At 63.8% G+C, this 23,917-nt stretch overlaps 1 protein-coding gene across 1 annotated transcript; it reads right to left on the bottom strand.

Moving 5' to 3' along the window:
- Nucleotides 1–72: 72 nt before the first annotated feature.
- Nucleotides 73–22,810, bottom strand: LOC127465844 (DNA (cytosine-5)-methyltransferase 1-like). The gene is made up of 34 exons (XM_051776374.1): nucleotides 22,564–22,810; nucleotides 21,152–21,194; nucleotides 20,166–20,273; nucleotides 19,361–19,721; nucleotides 18,333–18,414; nucleotides 18,130–18,223; nucleotides 17,966–18,006; nucleotides 17,830–17,881; nucleotides 17,348–17,431; nucleotides 16,900–17,009; nucleotides 16,007–16,125; nucleotides 15,823–15,915; nucleotides 14,632–14,783; nucleotides 13,784–13,971; nucleotides 12,896–13,085; nucleotides 11,931–12,028; nucleotides 11,694–11,841; nucleotides 10,700–10,815; nucleotides 9,359–9,560; nucleotides 9,139–9,272; nucleotides 8,887–9,060; nucleotides 7,944–8,165; nucleotides 7,437–7,629; nucleotides 6,676–6,766; nucleotides 6,221–6,349; nucleotides 5,216–5,498; nucleotides 4,989–5,130; nucleotides 4,069–4,235; nucleotides 3,797–3,974; nucleotides 2,767–2,962; nucleotides 2,520–2,683; nucleotides 2,302–2,418; nucleotides 1,303–1,393; nucleotides 73–755 (listed from the first exon to the last, which is right to left on the bottom strand). The coding sequence occupies exons 1-34, from the start codon at nucleotides 22,620–22,622 to the stop codon at nucleotides 703–705; spliced, it is 4,674 nt and encodes a 1,557-aa protein (XP_051632334.1). The 5' UTR covers nucleotides 22,623–22,810; the 3' UTR covers nucleotides 73–702.
- Between the last annotated feature and the right edge of the window lie 1,107 nt (nucleotides 22,811–23,917).

Below are 23,917 nucleotides of genomic sequence, written 5' to 3'. Positions count from 1 at the left end.
GTTGCTTAGCAACGCCCCCTGGGGCCCTGCGGCCTACTCGGGGCAACAAAAAGTTATAGATAAAGGTTTATAATTTATAGGCGCGATTTATTTGAAGAAATATTACAACATATAAAAACTACATAAAGTATCGAGTCCCACTTGTACAAAGCGGCCGCGGGGGTTCGGGAGAATTGCAATAAAAACGGGGGAGCGGGGCCGGGCCTGGCGGGGGGGGGGAACGACAGTGGAGAGAGGGAGGGGCTGGGGGGGATGTGTAAAATAAAAAAGAAATAAAAACCAAATGGAAAGCAAAGTGAAAATAATGAAAATTAAAACAGAAGAAAAGCGGAAAAAAATTTAGAAAAAGCAGGAAAAAAGATAAAAAGGCAAAGGAAAAAAGAGGGGAAAGGAGGGGAAGAAAGAGAAATACAGTCAAAAGGGGAAGGAAAAATAAGAGGAAAAAAGAGGAAAAACTGAGCGGGGAAAAGGGGGAGAAAAGAAAAAAGAAGAAAAAAGAGAAAATAAGAAAAAGAGAAAAAAAATGGAAAAACGAGAAAAAAAGAGAAAAAAGAGAAAAGAGGGGGAAAAAAAAAGAGGGGAAAAAAAAAGAAAAACAAAGCAAAGCAAAAATCCCCAGAAAAGCCCAAACCAGCCAAACCAACCCAAGCAGCCCCAGGCCCCCTGACCCCCCCAGGGGTCTCTCCAGGCTCCGGCGCCACCTCAGCCGGTGGCTTCCAAGGGCTCCAACGGCTCCATCGGTGCCACCCGGGAACCTGTGGGGACAGCGGGTGGGGACAGCGGGGACACAGTGACACCGGGGACACCTGGGGACACCCCTGACAACAGGGACAGCCCTGACACCGGGGACACCTGGGGACACCCCTGACAACAGGGACACCCCTGACAACAGGGACACCTGGGGACACCCCTGACAACAGGGACACCCCTGACAACAGGGACACCGGGGACACACCGCGGACACCCCTGACAACGGGGACACCAACAGGGACCCCGGGAGGGGACGGTGACACCCCAAACCCACCAACCCCAACAGGGACCCCTGGGAGGGGACAGTGATGTTGGTGACCCCCCTGACCCCAGTGGGGACCCCTGGGAGGGGATGGTGACACTGGTGACCCCCCTGACCCCAGTGGGGACCCCTGGGAGGGGACGGTGACACCCCCACACCCACTGACCCCAATGATCCCACCTGGGACCCCCAGGAGGAGATGGTGACACCAGTGACCTCCCTGACCCCAAATGGTGACCCCCTGACCCCAATGGTGACCCCAATGGTGACCCCCCGTGCCGGTCACTCACCGGCCGTGTCCTGGCGCAGTTTGGCCACAGCGCAGGCCTTGATCTCCAGCCCGATGGCCTTGGCCAGGGGAGGGGGCACCGCGTTGCCCACCTGGACAACGGGGACACCGGTGACACCGGGACCACCAGGGACACCGGGACCACCAGGGACACCAGGGACACCAGGGACACCAGGACCACCAGGGACACCGGGACCACCAGGGACACCGGTGACACCAGGACCACCAGGGACACCAGGGACACCAGGGACACCAGGACCACCAGGGACACCGGGACCACCAGGGACACCGGTGACACCGGGACCACCAGGGACACCGGGACCACCAGGGACACCGGGACCACGAGGATAATGGGACAACAGTGACACTGGTGACACCACGGTAACGGGACAACAGGGACAGCGGGACACCGGGACACGGGGACAGCGGGACACTGGGACACCAGGACACTGGGACACCAGGACATGGGGACAGTGGGGACACCGGGACACTGGGACAGTGGGACACCAGGACACTGGGGACAGTGGGACACCGGGACAATGGGACAGTGGGACACTGGGACAGTGGGGACACCAGGACACTGGGGACAGTGGGACACGGGGACAGTGGGGACACCAGGACACTGGGACAGTGGGACACTGGGACAGTGGGACAGTGGGACAGTGGGACAGCGGGACACTGGGACAGCGGGACACTGGGACAGTGGGACACCAGGACACTGGGGACAGTGGGACACGGGGACAGTGGGGACACCAGGACACTGGGACAGTGGGACACGGGGACAGTGGGGACACCAGGGCACTGGGACACCGGGACACTGGGACAGCGGGACACCGGGACACTGGGACAGTGGGGACACCGGGACACTGGGACAGCGGGACACTGGGACAGTGGGACACCAGGACACTGGGGACAGCGGGACACTGGGACAATGGGACAGTGGGACAGCGGGGCCACGGCACCGTCACAGGGCCACCACCACGGCAGGGCCTGCACCGACCTGTCTGTGCTTATCCAGGATGTTCCCGAAGAGCCGGTAGGTGTCCGGGAACCCTTGGGAACGGGCACATTCCCTCACGCTCACCACCCGGTGCTGCTCCGGGTGCAACACCCGGCCCTGCGACGCCGACACAGGCACCCAGGGTTGGGACGGGCACCGGGGTCCCCCGGCACCCCCCGCCCTCCCCGGCGGCCCCCACGGCCTCGGGGGCCCCCCACCTGCTTGCCCATGGGCTCGGGGTTGGTGACGGTGGTGCTGAAGAACCCGTCCCACTCCAGGCGCCCGTAGAGCCCGGCCCAGTGGTTGTGCCGGTTGCCGGTGTGGGGGAGGCACCAGGGGATGAGGGTGTTGAACTGCCGGTCGGCCGGGTCGCACGGCTTCCCTGGGAAGGTGACGGCCGTCAGTTTGGGGGGACGAACCCACCCATGGACTTCTTTGGGGGGTCCATCCACCCCCCAGACCCACCCTCGGCGCAGGAGCAGACGCCGCGCAGGGCCCCGGAGCTGCTCCGGCCGTTCTTCCTCTCGTGGTGGGTGTAGCGCAGCTTCCGCGTGGTCGTCCCGTCCGACAGGCGCACCTCGATGTTGGGCAGGTCCCTCCAGTCGGAGCCGGGCGCCAGCGGGATGTGCCGCATCCGCGCCGCCACCAGCGCGCTCATGTCCTGCCGGGGGCACGGCACGGGGTCACCGCGGGGGGACGGCGGCCACCTCGGGGTCACCGTGGAGGGATGGCGGCCACCTTGGGGTCATGGTGGGGGGACAGCGGCCACCTCGGGGTCACCGCGGGGGGACGGCGGCCACCTCGGGGTCACCGTGGGGGGACGGTGGCCACCTCGGGGTCACCGCGGGGGGATGGTGGCCACCTTGGGGTCACCGTGGGGGGACAGCAGCCACCTCAGGGTCACCGTGGGGGGACGGTGGCCACCTCGGGGTCACTGCGAGGGGATGGTGGCCACCTCGGGGTCACCGCGGGGGGATGGTGGCCACCTTGGGGTCACTGTGGGGGGACAGCAGCCACCTCAGGGTCACCGTGGGGGGACGGAGGCCACCTCGGGGTCACTGCGAGGGGATGGTGGCCACCTCGGGGTCACCGCAGGGGAACGGCGGCCACCTTGGGGTCACCGCGGGGGGATGGCGGCCACCACGGCAGCGCCGGGGGCCGGGAGGGGGAGAGGGGGGTTCCTGAGGGCTATGGGTGGTTCCTGGTGGCCCCACCAGTTCCCAGCAGCTCCACGAGTTCCCAACACCTCCACCAGTTCCCAACCAGTTCCCAGCAGCTCCACCAGTTCCTAACCAGTTCCCAACACCTCCCCCAGCCCCATTTTTGGGACAGTCACCCCAGGGAGGCCTTGGGGACACTCCCTCCCCCGGGAGCACCCTCGACCCTCTCCCAGTTGCCCCCAGTTGCTCCCAGTTGCCCCCAGTTGCCCCCAGTTGCTCCCAGTTGCCCCCAGTTGCTCCCAGTTGCTCCCAGCCCAGCCCCGCGCCCGGCCCACCTTGCAGATGTGATCCCTGAGGATGGGCTGGTACTGGGAGCCGCGGATCTGCCGCTGGAACCAGGACTGGGGCTCCCCGTTGTAGGAGATCTCCAGGGCCGAGGCCCCGTTCCGGATCTCGGGCAGGTCCGACATCGTGTCCCGCACCGTGATGGTGCGGAAGGGCCCGGAATACGTCCTGGGGAGGGAGGGAGGGAGGGAGGGAGGGGGGAGCCGTCAGCCGGCGGGACCTCCCGTCCCCGGCCCGGCGGTGGCCCCAGGAGGGGCCTCACCTGGTGATGTTGCTGACGAACTTCTTGTCGTCCACGACGACGCTGAGCTGGCAGGCCCGCGGCGCGAACACGTGCAGCGGCTCCGGGAACATCGGCAGCTTCTCGCCCGGAGCCGCCGCCAGCACGATGGCCCGGCGCCGGGTCTGGGCCACCCCGTACTGCCCGGCCTGGGGGGACAGGGGACACCTCCTGAGGGCACCGCGGGGTGACCCCGCAGAGGCGGGAACGGGGGAGCACAGGGGGTCAAGTGGTTCTTTGGAACGGGAAGGGACAATTCCTGGGGGAACCGGGGAGTCCTCAGAGAGCTGGGAATGGCCCCGGGTCACCCCAGGGGTCAAGTGCTCCTTTAAAGGACCAATTCCCTTCCTTTGGGAACGTCCCCAAAGCCACCCAAGGAGTCAAGTGACCAGTTCCCTTCCTCTGGGAACGTCCCCAAAGCCACCCAAGGAGTCAAGTGACCGGTTCCCTTCCTCTGGGAACGTCCCCAAAGCCACCCAAGGAGTCAAGTGACCAGTTCCCTTCCTCTGGGAACGTCCCCAAAGCCACCCAAGGAGTCAAGTGACCGGTTCCCTTCCTCTGGGAACGTCCCCAAAGCCACCCAAGGAGTCAAGTGACCAGTTCCCTTCCTTTGGGAACGTCCCCAGGTCACCCCAGGAACCGACTGCCCTCCTGAAGAACCAGGTCCCCTCCTTTGGGAACGTCCCCAAAGCCACCCAAGGAGCCAAGTGACCAGTTCCCTTCCTCTGGGAACGTCCCCAAAGCCACCCAAGGAGCCAAGTGACCAATTCCCTTCCTTTGGGAACGTCCCCAAAGCCACCCAAGGAGCCACCCACCCAACTCCCCCTCGGGATGGGACGACCCAGGGCGGGCCCAGGTGCCAGAAAAGGGGGTTTTTCCCCCCCAGCCCCCCCCAGCCCCACCTGGAGCACCCCGAAGGTGCACTGGTAGCCCATGCGGACGAGGCAGCGCAGGGTGAGCTTGAGCACCATGGAGCGCTTGAAGGACACGAAGTTCCGGACGTTCTCCAGCAGGAAGAAGCGGGGCCGGTAATAATCGCAGTAGCTGCCGGGCACAGGGGCAGGGGCACGTTGGAGGCGGGGTGGGGAGGGGCCTCCCCCGCCCCGAAAGGCCCCTCCCCGGCGCCCACCTGAGGAAGGAGACCACCAGGGAGTTCTTGAACTTGGAGTAGGTGCGGGAGTTGAAGCGGTTCATGCCGCTGAAGCCCTGGCAGGGGGGGCCCCCGCAGAGCATCTCCACGTCCCCCTTCTGGGGCAGCTTCTGGCCCAGCGAGTTGGTTTTCTCGCCGGCCATGACCAGCTTGAGCAGCACGTTGCAGTCCTCGGTGAACACCGTGGTGCCGGGGTTGTTGAGCCGGAACGCCTGCGCCGCCGGCTCCCACATCTCGATGGCCCACAGCGTCTCCGAGACCCCTGCGGGCACCCACACGGGGTCAGCGGGGCACGGGGGGGGCAGCGGGATGGGATGGCACATGGGGGGGTCAGTGGGGCACACGGGGGGTCAGCGGGGCACACGGGGGTCAGTGGGATGGGATGGCACATGGAGGGGTCAGCGGGGCACACAGGGGTCAGTGGGGCACACAGGGGTCAGTGGGGCACACGGGGGGGTCACTGGGATGGGATGGCACATGGGGGGGTCAGCGGGGCACACGGGGGGTCACCCAGGATGGGATGGCACATGGGGGGGGTCACTGGGATGGGATGGCACACGGGGGGTCAGTGGGATGGGATAGGGGGCATTTGAGGGGGGGGAGAGGCAGGGAGAGAGGAGGAGGGTGGGAAGGGGGTGAGGGACGTGGAGGAGGGTTTGGAGAGCGGGAGAAGGGGGTGGAGGACATGGATCTGGAGAACATGGGGAAGGGTCTGGAGAACAAGGAGAAAGGGCTGGAGAACATGAGGAAGGGGCTGGAGAACACGAGGAAGGGGCTGGAGAACATGAGGAAGGGGCTGGAGAACACGAGGAAGGGGCTGGAGAACATGAGGAAGGGGCTGGAGAACAGGGATCTGGAGGACAGGGATCTGGAGAACAGGGATCTGGAGGACAGGGATCTGGAGAACAGGGATCTGGAGAACAGGGGTCTGGAGAACAAGGGTCTGGAGAACATGGGACCCCAGAGGGCAATGCCAGGACTGACCTGCCTGGTGGAAGCCCTCGGACAGCCCCCCACAGCCGGAGAACACGTCCAGGGTCCGTAACTTGGGCAGTTTGGGCTCGGCCTGTTCCTCGCTCTGCTCGGAGCTCACCGGCCTCCCTTTGCCTTTCCCTGGAAGAGCCACACCCAGGGCCAGGTCACTCCCTCCTGCTCCTCCTCCTCCCTCAGCCCAGCGCCTCCCACCCCCTTCCCGCCCGGAATTGGGAAGGGAAGCCCCTCACTGCCCCCTCTTCCCCCCAGCAGCCTGGGAGAGCATTCCCAAGGAGCTGATGGAGGCAGGGATAATTCCCAGGGTTCTCCCCGGGTTGGGAATGGGATCCAAAGCCCAAGGTTACGGAGCAGAGGGTTGGGGGGGTGAAACCCCTCAAGGATCAGGTGGTTTCCAAAGGATGAAAGGCCCCAAAAAGGCCGTTCCAGGATGGGGGGGGATCACTCACCTTTCCCCTTCCCCTTCCCCTTCCCTTTGTTCCCAGAGCTCCGGGCGTGGTTGGGGGGATCCTCAAAGCTCTTGGTTTTGGCGTTGTAAGCCTGGGAAAGGGACAAACCAAGGATTTGGGATGGACAGGGAGGAGGGGCTGGAGAGCACCAGGACAGTCCCAGCTCGGGAATAACGGGATTGCCAAAAAAACCCCACCCTCAGAGCTGCAAAAACAAAGGCCAGAAGCAGGGAGTGGTTCCAGGATTCCATGAAATTGGACCCCCAGGGACACATCCAGACCCCAGGGATACATCCAGACCCCAAGGACACATCCAGACCCCCCAGGGACACATCCAGACCCCAAGGACACATCCAGATCCTCAGGGACACATCCAGGGACACATCCAGACCCTCCAGGGACACATCCAGACCCCCCCAGGGACACATCCAGACCCCTCAGGGACACATCCAGATCCTCAGGGACACATTCAGACCTCCCCCAGGGACACATCCAGACCCCAGGGACACATCCAGGGACACATCCACATCCCAAGGACACATCCAGACCCCAGGGACACATCCAGGGACACATCCACATCCCAAGGACACATCCAGACCCCCCAAGGACACATCCAGCCCCCCTGACTTAGTACCCAGCTCATCCCCCAGGATGTCAGACCCAGCCACAAACCCACAGAAACCCCCCCCCCGGAGAAGCTCCACCAAACCCCTGGTGGGCTCCAGCCCCTTCCAAGCCCCCTGGAAGGTCCCTTCCCTCACCTCCAGGAAGTAGAAGCGGTCCAGGCCCCCCGAGGAGTAGTCCTGGATGCTCTGGGTCAGGTCCTCCCCGTAGACGACGGAGCAGCGACCCTGCACGGCCCGGAACTCCACCGTGGCCTCCTCGTCGCTCCAGTAGAGCAGGTTGATGTCGGCGTGGTAACTGGCCTTCGTGGACTTGTGCGTGTTCTCGGGCCTGCAGGGAGCCAGGATTCCCAGGGGACACCCCTCGGGTCAGGGGGGGTCGTCCCGGGGGCGTTTTCCGGGAGGTTCCCGAGGGGTTCCAAAGGGTGACACCAAAAAAAAGGGGGTTTTGGGGGGCTGGGAGGGAATTGGGGGTGGAGGTGGGGATTGGGGGTTTAAAGACAAAGAGGGGCCGAGGGGATCGGGGGGGGATCCCAACACATCCCAAAAAAACCACCCCCTGGATGAGGGGAATGTTCCCACTCCTGGGAACCGACCCCCGACCCTCCAACGGCTCAGAGCCTTCCCCGGCCCCCCGAAACCCACCTGTAGAACTTGTAGATGGTGAGTTTGATGTCGGCCTCGTTGGGTTTGCCGTTGCTGCGGAGGTTGCAGAAGATGCCCTTGATCCTGCCCACCCGGTACGGGTCGGGCGCGTCCAGGTTGCTGCCCTTGATGTACTCCGAGTACTTGCGGTAGTGCTCGGGGTGCAGCTCCTCGTCCACCGCCTCCTTCTTGGGCCTCTTGGCCGGGCTGGCCGGCTTCACGCTGGGAAACGGGGACACAGGGGAGGGAAGTGGCCAAAAAACCCCCTCGGGGACGCCGCGTCGGGCCAAGGGTCGGGCTCGAGGGGCCGAGGGTCGGGCTCGAGGGGCCGAGGGTCGGGCTCGAGGGGCCGAGGGTCGGGCTCGAGGGGCTGAGGGTCGGACTCAAGGGGCTCTGCCAACCTGAACTCTTTGGGTTTATAGGAACGCCCTCAATTTTATAGGAACACCTTTGTTTTTATAGGAACACCCTCATTTTTATAGGAACACCTCTATTTTTATAGGAACACCTTCATTTTTATAAGAACACCTCCATCTTTACAGGAACACCTTTGTTTTTATAAGAACACCTTCATTTTTATAGGAACACCCTCATTTTTACAGGAACACCCTCATTTTTACAGGAACACCTTTATCTTTACAAGAACACCTCCATTTTTACAGGAACACCTCCACCTTTACAGGGACACCTCCATTTTTATAAGAACACCTCCATTTTTACAGGAACACCTCCATTTTTATAGGAACACCTCCACCTTTACAGGAACACCTCCACCTTTACAGGGACACCTCCATTTTTACAGCAACCCCTCCACTTTTAACCCAAACTTCGGGAATTTCGGGTCTCGCCCGCCCCGTTCACAGCCCGGAGCCACCGCCCAAAAACCCCACGTTCTGCTCCCAAAATCCCACCCCCCCCATAAAGCCCCTCCTGGGACACCCACCTGAAGGAGAAGGCGTCGGGCAGGAGGTAGACGCCGTCGCCCACGCGGTACCGGACGCCGTTCTTGGTGGCCACGGCGTAGAACATCTTCCCGTCCACCTCCTCCAGGGGCTCGGCCACCTTGGGGATCTCCTTGTGCCTCACCTCGTCCAGGCGCGTGCAGCTCATGCAGAACCTGCGGGGAAGGGTGGGAAAGGGGTGGGAAAGGGGTGGGAGGGAAGATCCCGGGTTCCCGCGCCCGGAATTCCCTCACTTGTACTTGTTGTCCTCGCTGGGCTGGCTGGTGGGCGGCGTCTCGAAGCGGGCGTACTCCTGGTCGTACCACATCTGGTAGAAGTAGGTCCTGCCGTCGTCCTCCGCCATCCTGATCTCCATGTCCAGCCCGCCCTGCCGGCAGGGAGGGATCACCGGGATCGGCCGCGCTTCCCGCCGGACCGGGACGCCGGGACGGGCCCCCCCGGCTCATCGCCCACCTCCAGGGACCAGCTCTCCGAGGGCGCCTTGTAGACGACGGTGACCTTGCCGTGGATGTAGGAGAGCTGCATGTCCTCGCACTCGTCCACCAGGAACAGCTCCAGCGGGTCCGACGTGGCCCCCAGCACCGTGTCGGAGCCGGGGCAGAACCAGTGGGCGTGGAACATCTGCCCGCTGCTGTCCTCCCACATGGCCGTCACCCTGCGGAGCCCGGGCCGTCAGGGCGGCGTTCCCACCAGGAATGGGGCCGTCAGGGCGGCGTTCCCACCGGGAATGGGGCCATTGGGGTGGTGTTCCCACTGGGAATGGGGTGTCAGGGTGGTGTTCCCACCAGGAATGGGGCCGTCAGGGTGGTGTTCCCACGGGAATGGGGCCATTGGGGTGGCATTCCCACTGGGAATGGGGTGTCAGGGTGGTGTTCCCACTGGGAATGGGGCATCAGGGCGGCGTTCCCACTGGGAATGGGGTGTCAGGGAGGCGTTCCCACTGGGAATGGGGTGTCAGGGTGGTGTTCCCACCGGGAATGGGGCCATTGGGGTGGTGTTCCCACCGGGAATGGGGCGTCAGGGAGGCATTCCCATTGGGAATGGGGCCATTGGGGTGGTGTTCCCACCGGGAATGGGGCGTCAGGGAGGCGTTCCCACCGGGAATGGGGCCATTGGGGTGGTGTTCCCACCGGGAATGGGGGCGTCAGGGTGGTGTTCCCACTGGGAATGGGGTGTCAGGGAGGCGTTCCCACGGGAATGGGGCCACTGGGATGGTGTTCCCACCGGGAATGGGGTGTCAGGGTGGTGTTCCCACTGGGAATGGGGCGTCAGGGCGGTGTTCCCACTGGGAATGGGGCATCAGGGAGGCGTTCCCACTGGGAATGGGGTGTCAGGGTGGTGTTCCCACTGGGAATGGGGCCGTCAGGGTGACATTCCCACTGGGAATGGGGCCGTCAGGGTGACATTCCCACTGGGAATGGGGTGTCAGGGCGGTGTTCCCACCGGGAATGGGGCGTCAGGGTGGTGTTCCCACTGGGAATGGGGTGTCAGGGTGACATTCCCACCGGGAATGGGGCCATTGGGGTGGTGTTCCCACCGGGAATGGGGCCATTGGGGTGGTGTTCCCACTGGGAATGGGGTGTCAGGGTGACATTCCCACCGGGAATGGGGCCATTGGGGTGGTGTTCCCACTGGGAATGGGGTGTCAGGGTGGCATTCCCACTGGGAATGGGGTCATCGGGGTGACATTCCCACTGGGAATGGGGCCGTCAGGGTGACATTCCCACTGGGAATGGGGCTGTCAGGGCTGTGTTCCCACCTGGAATGGGGCCTGAGGGCAGCAGGGACACCCACCTGGCCAGGTAGAGGGGCTTGGTGGGGTCGTCGGGGCTCACGGACACGCAGTCTCCCACCTCCAGGGTCTCGTTGTCGATGCAGACCCGCTGGTAGTAATCCTTCTTCCCGTCGCTCTGCGGGGCCAGGGGGGGGTTACACCCACCCGGGGGGGGGTTACACCCACCCAGGGGGACAGTTACACCCACCCAGGGGGGCAGTTACACCCACCCAGGGGGGGGTTACACCCACCCAGGGGGGCAGGGGGGGGTTACACCCACCCAGGGGGGGGTTACACCCACCCAGGGGGGCAGTTACACCAACCCAGGGGGGGTTACACCCACCAAGGGGGTGGTTACACCCACCCAGGGGGGCAGGGGGGGGTTACACCCACCCAGGGACATGGTCCCCCCGAGAAGGAGGGGAGGAGGGCCCTGCCTGGCCTCGCCTGGAGGGGTTCTCCCACCTGGATGGGTTCCCCCACCCATGGGATCCAACTCCGGTGTCACCTGGATGGGCTCCCTCACCTGGATGGGCTCCCTCACCTGGACAGGTTCCCTCACCTGGATGGTTTTCCCTCACCTGGATAGGTTCCCTCACCTGGATGGGCTCCCTCACCTGGATGGGCCCCCCAACCCCACTCATGACCTCACCTGGATGGGTTTCCCTCACCTGGATGGGGTCCTTCACCTTTGACAGGTTCTCCTACTCTGGTCTCACCTGGATGGGCTCCCCCACCCAAGAGATCCTATTCTAGTGTCACCTGGATGGGTTCCCTCACCTGGATGGGCTCCCTCACCTGGGTGGGTCCCCCAACCCCACCCATGACCTCACCTGGATGGGCTCCCTCACCTGGATGGGTTTCCCTCACCTGGATGGTTTTCCCTCACCTGGATGGGTCCCCCAACCCCACCCATGACCTCACCTGGACGGGCCCCCTCCCCTGGACGAGTCCCCCCGCTCTGGTCTCACCTGGTCGGGTTCCCCCACCCCCGGGCCCCCACTCTGGCCTCACCTTGATGGGCTCCCCCACCCACGAGATCCGACTCTTGTTCTGCTTCTTCTTCCTGCCCTGGAGCATCTTCTTGGGCGACGGCATCTCGGGGATGTTGTCGTCCACCTCCTCGTCCTCGTCCGCCTCCCGCACGGCCAGGTTGGGGCACCTGGGCACGGGGGGGTCACCGGGGGGGTCACCGGGGGGGTGTCACCACGGGGGACACCCCCGGGGACATCCTTGGGGACCCTCACCCACCTCCTCTGCAGACAGGCCTGTTTGCTCCTCCCGCTGCCCCCGAACTTCACCATGTTCTGGCAGGCCTTGCACTTGCCACACTCGGGCTGTTGGCACACCTGGAGCGGGACGGGGGACGGGTGACACCGGGAACACCCCCCGGGACCGGGGTGGGCTCTGGGACGGCCCCACGGGGCCACCGGGACGGGAGGGGGAGGTCGGCTGGTCAAGGTGGGAATTGTCCTTCCAGATCCACCACTGCACCCCAGGACGGGTGAATTTGGTTGGTCAAGGTCAGAATTGAGCCTCAAGATCCACCACTGCACCCCAGCACGGGTTAATTTGGCTGATCAAGGTGGGAATTGACCCTCAAGATCCACCACTGCACCCCAGAGTGGGTTAATTTGGTTGGTCAAGGTCAGAATTGAGCCTCAAGATCCACCACTGCACCCCAGGACGGGTTAATTTGGCTGATCAAGGTCGGAATTGAACCTCAAGACCACCCAGCCCAACCCAGGACGGGTTAATTTGGCTGATCAAGGTTGGAATTGACCTCCAAGATCCACTATTGCATCCCAGGACGGGTTAATTTGGTTGGTCAAGGTGGGAATTGACCTTCCAGATCCACCACTGCACCCCAGGACAGGTTAGTTTGGCTGATCAAGGTTGGAATTGACCTTAAAGATCCACCATTGCACCCCAGGACGGGTTAATTTGGCTGATCAAGGTCGGAATTGAGCCTCAAGACCACCCAGCCCAACCCAGGACGGGTTAATTTGGCTGATCAAGGTCAGAATTGACCCTCAAGACCACCCAGCCCAACCCAGGACAGGAGGCTGATGAAGGTCCCTTCCAACCTTGACCAACCAACAAGACCAACCAGCCCAACCCAGGACAGGATGTTGATCGAGGTTGGAAAAGCCCTTCAAGGCCAACCAGCCCACCCCAGATCCGTGTCCCCAGGGAGGTGACCCCCCCGCCGGTACCTCGCAGACGCCGCAGCGCCGGCGCTTCGTGGAGTTCTCCTTGTCCTCCTCCCGCTCGTCCTTCTCGATCTGCTCCGAGAAGAAGGTGTCGAAGATGTGGTACACCAGCTTGGTGGTCGTGGCCTTGGTGGGCCCCTTGTCCTTGTCGATGCGGGTGGGGTGGCGGATGGCCTGGCGCCGCACGGCTCGCCTGGGACACGGGCACGGCGCTCAGGGTGACCCGGGGAACCGGGAACGGCCCCCACGGGGTGCCGGGGCACCTTTGGGGTCCCCCAGGGCAGCACCAAGGGCAAGGCCGGGTTTGGGGGACCCAACCCGGTGACCTCCCGCCCTCGGAGCAGCACCAGGCACGGGGGGGTTCCCAGTTTTGGGAGGGTTTTCCCGATTTTGGGAGGGTTCTCCTGGTTTTAGGAGGGTTGCCCAGTTTTAGGAAATCCCCAACCCAACCCTCAACCCGATTCTCAACTCAACCCCCAACCAAACCCCCAACCCAACCCCCAACCAAACCCCCAACCCAACCCTCAACTCAACCCTCAACTCAACCTTCAACCTAACCCCCAACCCAACTCTCAACCCAACCCTCAACCCAACCCTCAACCCAACCCCCAACCCAACCCCCAACCAAACCCCCTACCCAACCCTCAACTCAACCCTCAACACGATTCTCAACTCAACCCTCAACTCAAGCCTCAACTCAACCCCCAACCCAACCCTCAACTCAACCTTCAAGTCAACCCCCAACTCAACCCTCAACTCAACCCCCAACTCAACCCCCAACCCACCCCCCAACCCACCCCAACCCCTTCTCCCCACCGACCTCCCCACGAAACCCCGCCGAGCCCCCGACCCCGCCACCCCTCCCGCGGCGCCGCCGCGCCCCAGACCCACCTCTTGCCCAGGGTGACCCCGGCCAGCTTGATGAGGTCCCTCATGCAGGGGGTGATGAGCACGGGGGGCTCGTCGCTGTCCCCGGCCTCGTCGTAGCTCTCCACCTGCTCCACCACGAACTGGGCGTGGCGCAGCAGCGAGTCCTCCGTGAACCGGTTGAAGTTGAGCCCCGCGGGGGGCACGGTGGTCTGTGGGGTCAGGGGAGGGGTCAGGAAGGGCTGGCTGACCCCTCCCACCTCCCCCAGTCGCCCGCTCCCAGGATCGGTGAGTTGGGAAAGGTCTCCGAGGTCGGCGAGTCCCAACCGTGGCCTTCTGGGACTGACCCCAACACTGACCCCAACACTGGCCCCAACACTGGGCCTGGGGACACTGACCCCCAACACTGACCCCAACACTGACCCCAACACTGACCCCAACACTGGCCCTGGGGACCCCCCTGGGGACACTGACCCCCAACACTGACCCCAACACTGGCCCCAACACTGGCCCTGGGGACACTGACCCCCAACACTGACCCCAACACTGACCCCAACACTGGCCCTGGGGACCCCCCTGGGGACACTGACCCCCAACACTGACCCCAACACTGGCCCCAACACTGACCCCAACACTGACCCCAACACTGGCCCTGGGGACCCCCCTGGGGACACTGACCCCCAACACTGACCCCAACACTGGCCCCAACGCTGACCTCAACACTGACCCCCAACACTGACCCCAACACTGACCCCAACGCTGACCCCAACACTGACCCCACCACTGGCTCCAACACTGACCCCAACACTGACCCCCCAGTGGCCCCGGTGACCCCAGCACTGACCCCCCGGTGCCCCCAGCCCTGCCCCCACCTCGATCTTGTTGAGCAGGTCCTCGTAGCTGACGTCGGGGTTGTTCTGCAGGAACTCCACCACGATCTTGCTCATGTAGATCTTCTCCTGCATGAGGGCGAAGGTGGGCGCGTACTCCTCGCTCGGCTCCATCAGGATGTAATCCGCGAAGGCTGCCGGGAAACCGGGAATTCCGGGGGGAAAAACCGGGAATTCGGTCAAAAAATCCACCCCAGGGTTGGAGGGGGAGCAGCAGCTCAAGGTGGGACTGGGCCACAGAGCCAAGGGGGGAGAGAGGGACCCGAAGGGAGACCCCGAGGGGATGGGGGGGGAACGCGGGGAGGGAGAAATAGGGGGGAAAGGGGGAAAGGGGGAGGAAAGGGGAGAAAGGGAGGAGGGAAAGAGGAGAAAGAGAGGAGGGAAAGAGGAGAAAAGAAGAAAAAAGAGGCCAAAAAAAGAGGCCAAAAAAAGGCCAAAAAGTAGCCAAAAGGGGAGGGAAATGTAGGTGGGAAAAGGAGAAAAGGGGGAGGGAAGAGTGAGAAAAGAGGAGAAAGAGAGGAGGGAAAGAGGAGAAAAATAAAAAAAAGAGGCCAAAAAATGGCCAAAAGAAGAGGCCAAAAAATGGCCAAAAAAAGGCCAAAAAGAAGCCCAAAGGGGAGGGAAAAATAGGTGGGAAAGGGAGAAAAGGGGGAGGAAAGGGGGAGAAAAGAGGAGAAAGAGAGGAAAGAAAGTGGAAAAAAGAACAAAAAAATAGGCCAAAAAATGGTCAAAAAAGGGTCAAAAAGTAGCCAAAAGGGGAGGGAAATGTAGGTGGGAAAAGGAGAAAAGGGGGAGGAAAGAGTGAGAAAAGAGGAGAAAGAGAAGAAAGAAAGAGGAGAAAAGAAAAAAAAGAGGCCAAAAAAAGAGGCAAAAAAATGGCCAAAAAATGGCCAAAAAAAGGCCAAAGGGGAGGGAAAAATAGGTGAAAAATAGGTGGGAAAAGGAGAAAAGGGGGAGGAAAGAGGGAGAAAAGAGGAGAAAGAGAAGAAAGAAAAGAAAGAGAAGAAAGAGAAGAAAGAGAAGAAAGAGAAGAAAGAGGAGAAAGAGAAGAAAAAAAGAGGCCAAAAATGGTCAAAAAAAGAGGCCAAAAAATGGCCAAAAAAAGGCCAAAAAAACCCTAAACCCCCCCAGAAAAGCCCAACCCCCCCCCAGGAAGGCCCGGCGAGGCCCCACCTGTGCTGAAGCCGATCAGCGCCTTCTCCCCGCCGTCGAAGCCCGTGATCCACCAGGCGTTGATGGGCCCCAACTTCTTGGCTCTCACCCCTCCTGGAAAGCCCAGAGACCCCCCAGTTCCAGCTCCTGGGGGACTGAACCCCCCAGAGAGCAGCCCTGGTGCCCCCCAGGCCCCGTCCCTCACCGTCCAGGCAGGGGTTGTCGTCGTAGATGGGCTTGACGGCGCCGCTGAAGTAGAGCTCGACGTTCCTCTCGATGAGCCCCGTGTCGAAGGGGCACAGGTGGCCCTGGCGGTCGTAGACGCTGCAGGGGAGACAAAAACAGAGCAGGGGGGGGTTTTTTAGAGGCTGAGAAGAAGAGGCCTCACAGACTCCAACCACTCTGAGGGATTTGCTGCGTTCGGGTTGTAAGAGACACAGAAAATGTGTGTTGTGAGGTTGATTAAGGGAGAGGAGGCCTCGGGCCTGTTTGTCCTTGGTGGGCTCTGTCCTGGTGGAATGCAACAAAGAGGTTGTAAATTGGACAGGATGGATGTTTGGGGAGATGTGAAGGGCTGAGTAAAGGGGTTTTTAGTGAGACTGAAAAGCTGAAAAGTTCATGAAGATGAAGAACAAGAGAATGAACCCCACGAGGCCGAAGAAAACGGAACGACCCCCAGGGATTCACCCAAAAGCCTCGAGCTCCACCTGAACCCCCCCTGATGTGAATATTATAACTAGGTGGTGTTATTGTAACAAACATTCACATAAAGTATTGCAATCCCTCACCAAAACTGCCTAAATCACCTGATTTAGGTGAGTTCTCACTGAGAACTCGGGGGCTGCTTTGCCCGGCACCAGCCGGGGGGTCGCACCCCAGCGTGGCCCCAAATAAACACCTTTGCTGCTGCTCAGAGGCCCAAAAGTGTCCCTGAGCAGCCCCTTTAGGCCGGTTTTGGAGCTCACCTGAAGGAGGTGACCCTGTGCTGGGGCAGAGCTCACTCACCTGAAGGAGGTGATGGGGCAGAGCTCACCTGAAGGAGGTGACCCTGTGCTGGTTTTGGAGCTCACCTGAAGGAGGTGATGGGGCAGAGCTCACCTGAAGGAGGTGACCTTGTGCTGGGGAAGGTCCTCGTAGCTCTCAAACCCGTCCTCGTTGGCGTCGAACAGCGACAGCCGCTCGTCCGTCAGCATCTCCGGCTCCTCCAGCTGGGGGGGACAAAAACAGGGATTGGGATCCCACAGGGATTGGGATCTCGGGGGGGACAAACAGGGATTGGGATCCCACAGGGATTGGGATCTTGGGGGGGATACAGGGATTGGGATCCCACAGGGATTGGGATCCCACAGGGATTGGGATCTCACAGGGATTGGGATCCCACAGGGATTGGGATCCCACAGGGATTGGGATCTCGGGGGACAAACAGGGATTGGGATCCCACAGGGATTGGGATCTTGGGAGGACAAACAGGGATTGGGATCCCACAGGGATTGGGATCCCACAGGGATTGGGATCTTGGGGGACAAACAGGGATTGGGATCCTTACGGCGTCGTCGGGATCCCCTTGGAAGAACTTGAGGTCGGGGTCGTCGAGGTACTGCCGGCACTCCACGCACTTGGGGGGGGTGGTCTGAGGGAGAGGGGCCCCAGTTATTCCAGGAATTATCCCTGGTTTTAGCAGAATCTCCCTGGTTTCACCCCGGGAACGGCCCCGGCTGCTCCCCCCGCCCCGGTCCTGGGCAGCTCCAGGAGCTGGGAATGGCTTTGTTTGCCCCACAGGGCAGTCCATCCACCCCCTTGGGAGGAGTGAACTCATCCCAAAGCTTTGGAACATGGAATTTTAGGAGTTTTAAGGGATGGGAACCCCCCCAAAAAAAGGCTGGAATTGAGGAAAAGGGCACTGGACAATCCATCCACCCCCTTGGGAGGAGTGAACTCATCCCAAAGCTTTGGAACGTGGAAATTTAGGAGTTCTAAGGGATGGAAACCCCCCAAAAAAAAGGCTGGGATGGAGGAGGAGGGACTCACTTTAGCAGGGGTGGTTATTTTGACCTGAGGGGTTTCGTCTCTGAGCTCCGACCTGGGTGGGAAAAACGGGCTGAAGATGGAAAAGCTCCAAGTCCTCGGCGAGGCTCCAGCCTGGGACGTTCTCCTTCCCCCTTACCCGTCCTTGGCTTCCATTTTAATCCTCTTCTCATCTTGCTCCTTGAGGGAGAGACAAGAAAAAGCGGGAGGGGGGGATGGAGAGCACGGAAAACTCCCGGGAAACTCGATCCCAGCCCCCGGGGAAGAATCATCCGGGAGAGCCCCCGGGACGCCCAGACCCACCTTGTCCTCCAGCTCCTCCTCCTCCTGCTCCACGCTCATCATCACCTCCGGCCTCGCCTCCCCGTTCACCTCCTCCGACTTCCTCTTGGTGGATCTGCGGGATGGGGACCTGAGGGGTCAATCCTGGGGCTGGGGGGCACCGGGGGGCACCGGGGGGGCACCGGGGGGGCACCGGGGAGGAGGAGGAGGAGCCCCCGACTGACCCTTTGGAGAAGAGGCTGAGCAGGGTGGGCTGGTTGGGCGGGCGGCCGGAGCTCCGAGTGACCCGGGAACTGGCCGGAGACTCTGCCGGGAACACGGGAGAGGGATGGACAGGGATGGACAGGGAGGGACAGGGAGGGACAGGGATGGACAGGGATGGACAGGGATGGACAGGGAGGGACAGGGATGGACAGGGAGGGACAGGGAGGGACAGGGATGGACAGGGAGGGACAGGGATGGACAGGGATGGACAGGGAGGGACAGGGATGGACAGGGAGGGACAGGGAGGGACAGGGATGGAGAGGGATGGACAGGGAGGGACAGGGAGGGACAGGGAGGGACAGGGATGGACAGGGATGGACAGGGAGGGACAGGGAGGGACAGGGAGGGACAGGGATGGACAGGGATGGACAGGGAGGGACAGGGATGGACAGGGATGGACAGGGATGGACAGGGAGGGACAGGGATGGACAGGGATGGACAGGGAGGGACAGGGAGGGACAGGGAGGGACAGGGATGGACAGGGGGGATGGAGAGGGATGGACAGGGATGGACAGGGATGGACAGGGATGGAGAGGGATGGACAGGGGGGACAGACAGGGATGGACAGGGGGATGGAGAGGGGGGATGGAGAGGGAGCATGGAGAGGGAAGATGGAGAGGGAGGATGGAGAGGGAGGATGGAGAGCAGCCCTTCCCATCCCTGCACCCACCATCCCACAGGAGACCATTCCTGAGTGGATCCCTGCTCTCCATCCCACCGGGAATCGTTGGGCACCAGAGCCGGGAGACCCCAAAACCCCTCCCAAGGGGATCCCTGCCCTCCATCCCACCAGGAATTGCTGCACTCCAAGGCCAGGAGACCCCAAAACCCCTCCCAAGGGGATCCCTGCCCTCCATCCCACGAGGAATCCTTGGGCACCAAGGCAAGAAGACCCCAAACCCCTCCTGAGGGGGACCCCTGCCCTCCATCCCACCAGGAACAAACCCCGGGAGAAGTGCCTGGAAAACCCCATTTGCCCCTTCCTCACTTCTGCTGTCCCCGTTGGATCGGCTCCTCCGGGCCTTCCTCGCCCTGGGGACGGGGCCCAGCAGGGACGGGGAGGAGGAGGAGGAGGCCACCCCTTCCTCCATGTCCCCGGCCCCGTCCTGCTCCTCGTCGCTGCCGGAGGCGCCGTTGCGGGCCCCGTTGGCCCCGTTGGCCCTGTTGGTGGCCCCGTTGGCCCTGTTGGTGGCCCCGTTGGTGGCCCTGTTGGTGGCCCCGTTGGTGGCCCCGTTGGGCGCCGTGGTGGCCCCGTTGGTGGCCCCGTTGGTGGCCCCGTTGGTGGCCCCGTTGGCCGTTGCCGAGAGCTCCTGGTGCAGCAGAGCCTTCACCTGCGCCAGGTACCGCTCCTGGGGAGGGGGGGGGGGAAAGCCGGGATGACCCCCCGGATCCGGGACAGCCGGGACAGCTGGGAAAGCTGGGCGGGGGGCCAGGGGCAGTGGGAGCCCAGGATGACCCCCCCGGATCCAGGAAAGCCAGGAAAGGGTCCAGGGGGAGCCCAGGATGAACCCCCCGGATCCAGGAAAGCTGAGTGGGGGTCCGGGGGGAGCGGGAGCCCAGGATGACCCCCCAGATCCAGGAAAAGGTCTGGGGGGAGCGGGAGCTCAGGATGACCCCCCCAGATCCAGGAAAGCCAGGAAAGGGTCCGGGGGGAGCGGGAGCCCAGGATGACCCCCCAGGTCCAGGGGGAGCCCAGGATGACCCCCCAGGTCCGGGGGGAGCCCAGGATGACCCCCCAGGTCCGGGGGGAGCCCAGGATGACCCCCCCAGGTCCGGGGGGAGCAGGATCCCACCTCGGACAGCTCCTGGCAGCGCAGTTTGGCCTCCAGCTCCCCGAGCCGCCGCTGCGCCTCCGCCTGCAGGAAACCCTGGATCAGGGTCAGCCGCTCCCGGACGCTCTCCTGGGGGATGGAGGGGACACGGGGACTGGGGGGGACACCGGGGGGCATGGGGACACCTCCTGGGGGATGGAGGGGACACAGGGGACACCCTGGGGCATGGGGACACCTCCTGGAGGATGGAGGGGACACGGGGACTGGGGGGACACCGGGGGGCACGGGGACACCTCCTGGAGGATGGAGGGGACACGGGGACTGGGGGGACACCGGGGGGCACAGGGACACCCCCCGGGGGATGGAGGGGACACTGGGACTGGGGGGGGCACCGGGGGGCACAGGGACACCCCCCGGGGGATGGAGGGGACACGGGGACTGGGGGGGACACCGGGGGGACACCCGGGGGGCACGGGGGCACAGGGACACCTCCTGGGGGATGGAGGGGACAGTGTGGGGACACTGTGGGGACACTGTGGGGACACTGTGGGGCACGGGGACACCTCCCAGGGGGATGGAGGGGACGGTGTGGGGACACTGTGGGGCACGGGGACACCTCCCTGGGGACGGAGGGGACACTGTGGGGACACTGTGGGGCACAGGGACACCTCCCTGGGGACGGAGGGGATGGTGTGGGACACTGTGGGGACACTGTGGGGCACAGGGACACCTCCAGGGGGATGGAGGGGATGGTGTGGGGCACAGGGACAGAGGGGACAGGATGGGGTTGGGAACAGGACACAGGGGGTGTCCCTGGGCCAGCCCCCCCCTCCCACACTGGACCCCCAGTTGCACAGGGAAGGAGGGGGTGGGAACCCCCCAGGAATCCCATTCCCAGCACGGCAGTCCCGTGTCCCTGCGGAGCATCCCGGGATTCACGGGGACAACCCGGGGGGAGTGACCCCCCCCCCAAAACTGGGGCCAAATCCCGGAGATCCCGGACTCACCTTCTCACTCAGGGTCTCCTCATCCCTCTCCAGGTCCTGCAGCCTGTGGGGACACGGGGGGGTCACCACGAGGGTTTGGGGGGGGACAAAGGGACCCCCCAAAATGGCCGGGAGGGCTCTGGGGGGGACACACGGACACGGGTCGGGGCAGGAGGGGGATTGTTCCCAAGGGGAATCTGGGAAGGGGGGTCAGTGCCCAAGGGAGTGGGGGGGGGTTGGGGCCACCCCCCGTGTCCAATCCAGGAAAAGCCACCAGAGAAGCCCCTGGGAAGCCACGTGGGCCCTTCCCATGGGACAAAGCGGCCGGGGGGGGGGGTGAAATTGGGGGTGCCAGGGGGGGTCAGGGCAGTGCTGGGGGGGGCTGGCAGGGCAGGGCAGGGCAGTGCCATTGGAGGGGGTCAGTGCCATTGGAGGGGGTCAGTGCCATTGGGGGGGGTCAGTGCCATTGGGGGGTGGTCAGTGCCATTGGAGGGGGTCAGTGCCACTGGGGGGGGGGGTCAGTGCCATTGGGGGGGGTCAGTGCCACTGGGGGGGGGGGGGCTCAGTGCCATTGGGGGGGGTCAGTGCCACTGGGGGGGGTCAGTGCCATTGGGGGGGGTCAGTGCCATTGGGGGGGTCATTGCCAGGGCTGGGGGGGTCAGTGCCATTGGGGGGGGTCAGTGCCATCGGGGGGGGTCAGTGCCATCGGGGGGGGGTCAGTGCCATCATGGGGGTCATTGCCAGGGCTGGGGGGGTCAGTGCCACTGGGGGGGGGGGGGGCTCAGTGCCATTGAGGGGGGGTCAGTGCCACTGGGGGGGGGTCAGTGCCATTGGGGGGGGTCAGTGCCATTGGGGGGGGTCAGTGCCATTGGAGGGGTGTCACTGGCACTGGGGGGGGTCAGTGCCATTGGGGGGGGTCAGTGCCACTGGGGGGGGGTCAGTGCCATTGGGGGGGCTCAGTGCCATTAGGAGGTCAGTGCCATTGGGGGGTCAGTGCTATTGGGGGGGGGGTCAGTGCCTTTTGGGCACTCACTGCTCTTGGGGGCTGTCACTGCCAGGGCTGGGGGCTGTCACTGGGGGGGGGTGTTGGTGCTGTGGGGGCTGTCACTGTCACTGGGGGGGTTCATTGCCGGGGTTGGGGGCTGTCACTGATATTAGGGGGGTCATTGCTATCGTGGGCTGTCATTGTCGCTGTCACGGGGGGGGGGGGTCGGCACTATTGGGGGCTGTCACTGTCACTGATATCGGGGGGGGGGGGTCATTGTTATTGGGGGCTGTCACTGTCACTGTCGCTGTCACTGTCCCTGTCCCGGGGGGGGTCACTGCTATCGGGGTCTGTCACTGTCACTGTCGGGGGGGGTCATTCCTATCTCGGGCTGTCATTGTCGCTGTCCCTGTCCCTGTCGCTGTCCCGGGGCCGGTTGGGGACTCACCGTCGGCGCAGCTCGGCGGGCAGCGGGGCCGGGGGCAGCGGCGCGGCCCGGGCCGGCATCGGGGCGGCGGGACCGGCACCGGGAGCGAGAACGGCACCGGGAGCGGCGGGAACAGAACCGGGAGCGGGTTTGGGGTCGGGTTAGGACAGGGAGTGGAGTTTGGGATCGGGATTGGGATCGGGATTGGGGCCGGCTTTAGGACCGGGAGCGGGTCTGGGAAAGGGTTTAGGATCAGGGCCGGGTTTGGGATCAGGGTGGGATCGGGACTGGGATCGGGGGTCGGGTTTGGGAACAGGGTGGGATCGGGACTGGGATCGGGGTCGGGTCTGGGAGCGGGATCGGGGCTGGGAGCGGGATCGGGGTCGGGTCTGGGATCAGAGCAGGGACCGGGGCCGGGAGCGGGATCGGGATCGAGGTCGGGTTTGGGATCGGGGCCGGGACCGGGATCGGGGCCGGGTTGGGATCGGGACCGGGATCGGGGCCGGGTTTGGGATTGGGAGCGGGGCCGGGACCGGGAGCGGGGCCGGGACTGGGATCAGGGCAGGGTTTGGGATCGGGTTTGGGATCGGGGCCGGGTCTGGGATCGGGGGTCGGGACCGGGAGCGGGATCGGGGTCGGGTTTGGGATCAGGATCGGGATCGGGGCAGGGTTTGGGATCGGGTTTGGATCGGGGCCGGGTTTGGGATCAGGGCAGGGTTTGGGATCGGGACCGGGGCCGGGTTTGGGATCAGGGCAGGGTTTGGGATCGGGTCTGGATCGGGGCCGGGTTTGGATCAGGGCAGGGTTTGGGATCGGGTCTGGGATCGGGATCGGGGCCGGGACCGGGAGCGGCGGCTTCGCGCGGAAACGGGCGGCGGGGGCGGGGCGGCGCCGGGCCGGACCATCGCGCGGGGCGCGCGGGGGGGAGCCGGGCACCACCATTCCGGGGGGGGCAGAGCGTTCCCCCCGCACCGGGGGCAGCCCGAGGGGGGTCGGGAGGGCCGGGGGGGGCCCGGGGGCACCGGGGAGGTCCCGGCGGGGTCCCGGGGGAGGGGTAAGGGGGGTCCGGGACGGTACCGGGAGGCCTGAGGGGGGTCTGGGACGTACCACTGAGGGGAGCGACGGGGGGGAAACGGCGGGAAGTGGCGCTGAGGGGCGGTTGGAAAGTACCACTGAGGGCAGGGGGGGACAGGCCCCGTCATGGGGTTGTACCACTGTGGGGAGGGGGAGATGGGCTGTTCCACTATGAGAAGGGGGGAATGGGCTGTACCACTGTGGGGATGGGGGGGTGGGCTGTACCACCGGGGCCTTTTCCCGTTTCCCGCGGGATTCCCCGGACCCCCCAAAATCCGCTCGCAGCCCGGCCATGAGGGGG

Source organism: Manacus candei, unplaced genomic scaffold, assembly GCF_025592945.1.
Source record: "Manacus candei isolate 608988 ecotype Guabito, Panama unplaced genomic scaffold, ASM2559294v1 h1tg000506l, whole genome shotgun sequence".
NCBI lineage: Eukaryota > Metazoa > Chordata > Aves > Passeriformes > Pipridae > Manacus > Manacus candei.
The sequence above is the reverse complement of the archived record's forward strand: the minus strand, read 5'-3'. Positions and strand labels throughout refer to the sequence as shown.